Genomic DNA, 6,898 nt, shown 5'->3' on the forward strand with positions numbered 1-6,898 from the left:
AGGTCTTTTATCAGTAAAGAAGCGATTTCATCATTGTCTTCTGCAGCTTCTATTGTTTATTTTTAATCAAATTGTGCGACCTCTATTCAAGAAAATACGGTATTTAATTTTTGAACGATCTTTTCCAAGCATCACCTAAAACTGTCAGGTAAACTTAAACAAGCAAGCATACATTTTCGCAAATGTACCGTACACCATAGCCTACTTCTCCATAGACATAACTTGCTTTCCATAAAAAACCGAACGCATTTTAGCAGATTTTTTGGCACACTGGCTCCGCCACATAATTCAGACCCAAGCAGAGAAAAGTGGTTAAAAAAGAAACTTAGGCTACAGAAAAGGAAGTTCTTTAAAAATTTAAGAAATAGAGGAATTGGTATGATAATATTTATTCTCAGTTAAGGAGTTATTGCATAACTAACCACTTAGACAACTCGGTTACCAAGCTGAACAATTAATGCGCAATTGTATGAAAAAATGGCTGTCGAGTTTGTTTTTATGTGTAATATTAACCTACAGGTTTTGCGTGGGACATCAAAAATTCTTTTTAGGCTTGAAAATCAGTTTTTCTAAGGTGAGTTCAATGCGTTTGACTTTAAATGTTTGAACAAACCTACTTGAAAGTCAGTGTACAGTTAAAAGACCTGCGGTTACTAGCGGCAAAAATACCATTAAGTTATTATTATTACTACAAACTAAACCAAAAATTGATATTAAATTAACGGATTTGTAGTAAAATTCGGACACTGGCTATTCAACCCTAGTATCTACTGCAATTCATAAACTAGCCTTATTGCTGTTTACCATATTCGTATTTTCCTACTTCGGTAGCTTAAACAGCATCCGGTAAAATAGGCTAAGGGTCTACTTTAACGGCGTCCGGTTACCTAAATAGGAAAATACCAATTACGTAACTGGTTGGCCGTATATTGGAGCAGTTTTTTTTGATTCGTTAACAAGCAGTCGGTGAAATAGTATTGCTCCCTAAGCCTAATTTAAAAGTTTGATTTCATGACTCACACGCTAGTTATAAATTAAACTTGGACCAGCGTTAGTAGCCTATATTGTATTGTTCATTTTTCATCGATGTTTGTTAAAAAACGAAAATTAAACCCTAACCATTCAACCATCATATCGTGATGACATAATAATTCCAACAGCAAACAATATTATTAACACTTTTAAATTAAGATAATGTTTAATCGAGAAAAATGCTTTAAATCTACTTTTTTGTTGTTTAAAGATATGCTACCTAGATATTACTCTGGACCTAATGTAAAACCACTCACCATCTCACATCAACCTAGAAAAGAAAATCTTACACCCGTATGAAGAGCACGCAACATTCAGTAAAAACTTTTTCACATAAAGCAAATCTTATATACAACCGAGGAATTAGTTTCTTTGCATGACGGAGTCTTACCAAATAATTGTTTTAGTGAATTATTCCGTGCTGAGATAGATTAAGCAATTGCTTATTTTAGTAAGTTTCCTTGGAAAATATACGTTTGCTTCAATACTTGTTCCAATTATATTGTAATTGACATCAACCTGTGATAAAGTATTGCCGGATTTTGATACAAAAAACTTCATTCATGGTGTCTTTCCAACAGTTGTCAAATAATTCTGAAAAAACAAAATTTCAGGAAATTAACATACCGAATTTCAGTTTTTAATTAGTTCACGAAAGGTATCTTGTTAAGTTGAGATCCACCCCGCTACTTGCATTACAAACTGCGTGCGTTTTGGAAAGTGGGCTGAGCTGACATACGACATATCGGGAGGTTGGTCATCCTAACCCTCATCAGAGTCTTTATATACCTAAACTAATAAAATTATAATTACTTAGATTGTCCGTGGTTGAACTGACATAAGCGTTAATGACTTTCATTTATGTTTTCTTGTCGGTACCCCAGCTTAAACCCTGTTAATCCAGTAAAGGTAACATTTCTTTTTAATATTAATATTGCCATTATTTTTAACCCATTTTCATGAATAAAAAAATTGTCTTTTTTCTCAATACAAGAACTACAGGTCAAAATTTTGTTTCGAAGATACCAACTTAAATTTAAGTCTCACCTGAATTTGAAGAAATATTATAACCGATTAGACCACTTCCATCCAGTCTCCAGTTACCTACTCCTAAACTATAGAGTCTCACTTCAATCTAACGCGCGTGGAGTTCAATAAACAAACCGTATGAGTGGAATCATGACTAACGATCCGCGAAACAGATAGCCATCTTATTGCTACAACAAGTGAAGCAGACTAACAAAATACAAAAGCCAGTCATTGGTATTTGCCGTAATTGGCAAACATCCAGCAATATAAAAAACAGTATATGAAAGACTTATACAAATCTTGGTTTCATTACAACATATATTATAGGTACAGAAAAATATTCCTCAAATACAGATCGTTCAAAAAGGAAATTAGAGACCATATACTATATGGCATATGGGAACGTAATGATGAAAGTAAACGCGGAACAACTTGCATTGTGTGGCGCCCGCGTTTAAACTGAAGTAAAACATTAAGGCAACAAATATGAATAAAAACATTTTTAAAAAACGAATTCAACGAAGTAAAATGCTTTTCAACAGCAATGTTCGAGGTATCCATACATGGCATATTATGGCATCCATATATGGCAGTTTAGATACTTTTGAAAACAATTTATACACAGAAACTTAGTAAACATTGCGAAATAACATACGAGATACGTGACTTTACAGGAACCAGTTTGCGTCAGACAAAACTTCTGTGCCTTCTAGCTAATAAAACCGCAGTTCTTACGCATTTTTTCTAAATCTTCTTCTCGCTTTCGTAAGATCTCCTTCAGACGTTTGATTCTGTCCAGTTTTTCGTTTGGTGATTTTGGAACCAGTTGAACATTTTCGGTGCATGTTGTTGTAGAGGTGGTAGCGCTTGACGAAAAACGACATCGCTTCGTTGCTATAACATTGTCTGCGGCAATAGCGTCAGGTGAAATAACGTCTAGGGATTTGCTTCCACTTGTATCAATCTCTTTACTTGCAACTTTGACAGATATCTTCGACACAAAGTTAGGTTCTGTTTTACATCGTCTAAGCCGACTGGATTTCCGAACTGCCTCTGCACCAGCGGTGTTAGTAGGTTTCGTTAAACTCGGTATTGTTGAAACCAAAGGTTTTTCAGGATACGAAGATATATTTTCAGTGTCTGCTGAGAGTAAATCTAGAACAAAAGTTTTTGCAGCATGATGACTTAAAGATAACAAAACGTGTCTGTGAACAAGCGCTGGCAACCCACTAAAAGGAACAGTATGACCTTGCAAGTTGGTGAAGCTTGCATGGTTTTTATATATTTCCTCTGATTTTGACTTGTCACCAATGAAATTAGAATTCAAATTTAATACCCGTTTCCCTCCCTGAACTCGTATGCAAAGACGTTTACAATTCTCCAAAGGTGTTTCAATAGTCACGCTAACTTCCGGTTTTGTTTCGTCTGTTCTTCTGTTGAGTACACTTGCAGCTGACGCATTAGGAATTTCAAGTTTTGATGACAAGGCCAAACTTTTTACACATATAATCTGAAGGTCTTCACGTGGCGGTGTGTTGAAATTTTCTTCGTTAATATCTTTATGTTTTTCTTTATTTTCGTGATATGTTGCGTCAGTGCTATGATTTTGAACGTTATATGGACTATACTGATGTTCACTACCAAATCCAGACTCAGGGCTACTGCAACCCTGAGAAAGTGTTTCAAAATTACTCTCTACTGGATTACATGCGCAACTGTAAGGGGAAGAAATTGCACATATTCTGGGCTTAATGTTCTCCTCCAATACATATTTGTTTTTTGATGGCACACATGGAAAGACAAAACTATTTGTTGTTTCCACAGCAGGCAAGTTATTTTGAGTTTTAGAACAATTGCTTTGCAAGTGATTATTTTCTACTACCCATGCAACTGACTGATTTTCTCCAGTCTGAATTGGCTCTGTATCCATTTCTTCGATCACTTTAACCTGAGAAATAAATTAGAACAAGTTATTACATTGTTAGCAAAATATCACTATTAGACCTGAGTTTTATATAAAAACAAGAAGTACTTTAGATCGAAGTAATAACGATTAACTGAAGGGTACCTGGGGATCAATTTTCTTATGACACGAACTTTTCTACCCATCAACTACCACGAATGATTTGAGCTAACAGCTTTCAAAAAATTATTCAGAAATATTTTGGTGTAAGCTGACCTTTCAAATTATGCTAAACAAAATAGTAACACTGAAAACTTATAGCACAACATACTATCATAATAATAAGCTACTAATGTATTAAGAGTAATTTGTAGTAATCCCAGCTGAGACTTTTACAAAGTTAATACTACAAATAACAAAACTAGACAAACTAAGATTTAAATATGTTATAAACAATGAAGGGATACTACATGTGTAGTTTGCTTCACTCCTGGGCTAACAAAGATTAATAATTTAATCATTCTTACAACATGAATCTACTACATAAGGTTCTTCGTATCCATCGATAAGTGACTTAACTGGATCCAATTCCTTGAATTGACTCAACTTGAGCCAATTTAAGTTAACCCTCACAAGTAATAATTGTGCTGTATGAAAAAATAGAACATTCATGAAATAAAGAACTAGACATGGTAGCAAGCGTGAATCTATTTCATTAAATAATTTAACATGGTTTTTCTGTAAAATGTCTTTCATTGTAACTTATATTTTATAAACTATATATTTATATATTTTAAATGTACTAATTATAAATATACTATCATTTAAAATCTGGAATAATTCCACCTTTTTTAAAAAAGTTCTTTTCAAAATCTGTTTTTCCTAGTTAAAATCTATGTCTATCTTTAAATTCATTCATCAGTTTATTTCCTTTTGTTTTTGGTTTAAAATGAGAAACAAATAACAAATATATCTTTCACCCAAAATAGGTACAATTTACAGCCAAGTTAAGCTTATGATAAAGTATGATGATGATATGATAACTTTATAGTTTTAGCATGCATGAAAGTCAATAGTTAAAACATTGCCATTACTTCATACAAAACAATCAAATGTCATCATGGATGTTGCAGAATATGACTAAGGCTGCAATACCTAACCTGGGTAACTTTTTCCCTTGATATAAACTTTACTTTGCAAAATGTGAGAACAGATATACCTAAAAAATTCCCAACCATGCTAAAACCTCAAAAGCAGTGTATTGTGTTATATTGGATGAAATTTATTTACCATGTAGGTAATGCTAAGTATTGTAATTTTTGATAAACTTGCATGAAAGTAAATGGACTTCAGAATTGAACGAAGTTTTGAACAAGTTTGTTTGATTTTATTTATCTGTTTCATTCATTTACAGCAAAAGAAGTCTTATTCAATTATACATTAACCCAACTTTAAGTTGTAACTAACCGATTTTAAAAACTAACTCACTCAAACCTTTTGTAGAACAAAAAATCTGAAAGAGTTTCTCTCTGCATGTATATCTTTGCTGTAATAGCTACTGCTGTAGATTTAATACCGAATAGAAAGATCGATTTTGCAATGCAGTTCTTTTTGATGATTGATAGAACACACTACACAACTCTGAAGCTGTTCTGAGAAATTGCCTTTTCTATTTTTGAAGAGTATTAAATTAGGCAGCTTAACTCATATTATCACGGTTGAGGAATATTGCCTTTTCATCATCATTTTGACTGTTTGTATAGCTGTAACCCTCAAAAAATTTCACCATCTAAAACTACAGCAGAAAATTACCTTTTCAAACAGAGTAGGCTACTTAAAAATATGAAAACTGTATTTAGTACTGTACTGTGCTAATGGGTCTGTTCCATAGTCTCTATTTGTACCAATCAACAACATGTTTTAAAGTGTCCTCCAAAGTTCTATAGTGCAAGTTGCATAACCTCAGCTAACCCTTACCACCTAAAATACAGATCTGTTTTATGCTAAATCAAGGTAAAGTGAGTAGCCTAATACGCTGGAAGTACCGTAAGTCTATTATTATAGATAAAAAGTGAACTGTCATTGCAACCTGCTTTTCTTCATCAACTAAGCAACTTATTATTGAGAAAAGCACCATTCAAACATATAGTAGCTGCAGGTGTACACTGTATGTTACTGCTAATATCGTACTGTACCGCGTTCAGTTATTCGCAAAGTAGTGATGGCGGACGGATAACTGCGCATGCGCACAACAAACAAAACTAGAACAAAATACAGGCTATACAGCACGAATCAAGTTGTGAAAGAAAGACGGCGAACTTGTTTGCTTACCGGACCCCCACGGAATTTAGGAAATGCTGTACTAGCGATGCAATAGAACAGTTGAATATCCCGTCATGATCAACCTTGAATGCGGATGTAGCATGTAGCTGGTTCAGCATCGGCGGGATTTGTTCACTGCACTTAATATAGTGGGCCTTATATACACTGATGTTAGTCAAACATACTTTTCCTTGGTGTATACGGTAGGAATATCGTAGGTCTATTCTACTATGCACGTCAGTGCTTAGGAAATACCGTGTAAACTAGCGCCATTTCGGAAAAACTGACACCGTAACATGTATAACAAATCTAGATAATTAGATTTGCGCATTCTGACGTTATTTTATGATTAATGTATTTAGACAAAAGTTTGCTGAAATTACAGGCTTGTAGAAGAAAATAAGATTGCAGAGAAATATGCCAGATGAGTTAGAATAAATAACATATAATTAGTATGCAAGTTTTTGATTTGATTCAAGTCAATATAACTTTGAATCAATTCCAACAAAACTTGAGATGGTGTTCACTTCAGTTGGATGTACTCATTGTTTAAAATGTTCAACTGGTGTTGAATTCTTTATTTGTTTTTGCTTAGGGTATTAAAGATAAACG

The 6,898-nt window shown here is 33.7% G+C and overlaps 1 protein-coding gene across 1 annotated transcript; it reads right to left on the reverse strand.

Annotated features, from left to right (window-relative positions):
- Positions 1-2,222: 2,222 nt before the first annotated feature.
- LOC143461900 (uncharacterized) lies at positions 2,223-6,139 on the reverse strand. Its single transcript, XM_076959837.1, has 2 exons — positions 4,130-6,139; positions 2,223-4,009 (listed from the first exon to the last, which is right to left on the reverse strand). The coding sequence occupies exon 2, from the start codon at positions 3,989-3,991 to the stop codon at positions 2,771-2,773; it is 1,221 nt and encodes a 406-aa protein (XP_076815952.1). The 5' UTR covers positions 3,992-4,009; positions 4,130-6,139; the 3' UTR covers positions 2,223-2,770.
- Between the last annotated feature and the right edge of the window lie 759 nt (positions 6,140-6,898).

Source organism: Clavelina lepadiformis, chromosome 6, assembly GCF_947623445.1.
Source record: "Clavelina lepadiformis chromosome 6, kaClaLepa1.1, whole genome shotgun sequence".
In the NCBI taxonomy this organism is placed as follows: domain Eukaryota; kingdom Metazoa; phylum Chordata; class Ascidiacea; order Aplousobranchia; family Clavelinidae; genus Clavelina; species Clavelina lepadiformis.

What these genes read in the sequence shown, in the direction of transcription:
- LOC143461900 (XM_076959837.1), bottom strand. Translation starts at nt 3,991, where the DNA reads ATGGATACAGAGCCAATTCAGACTGGAGAAAATCAGTCAGTTGCATGG.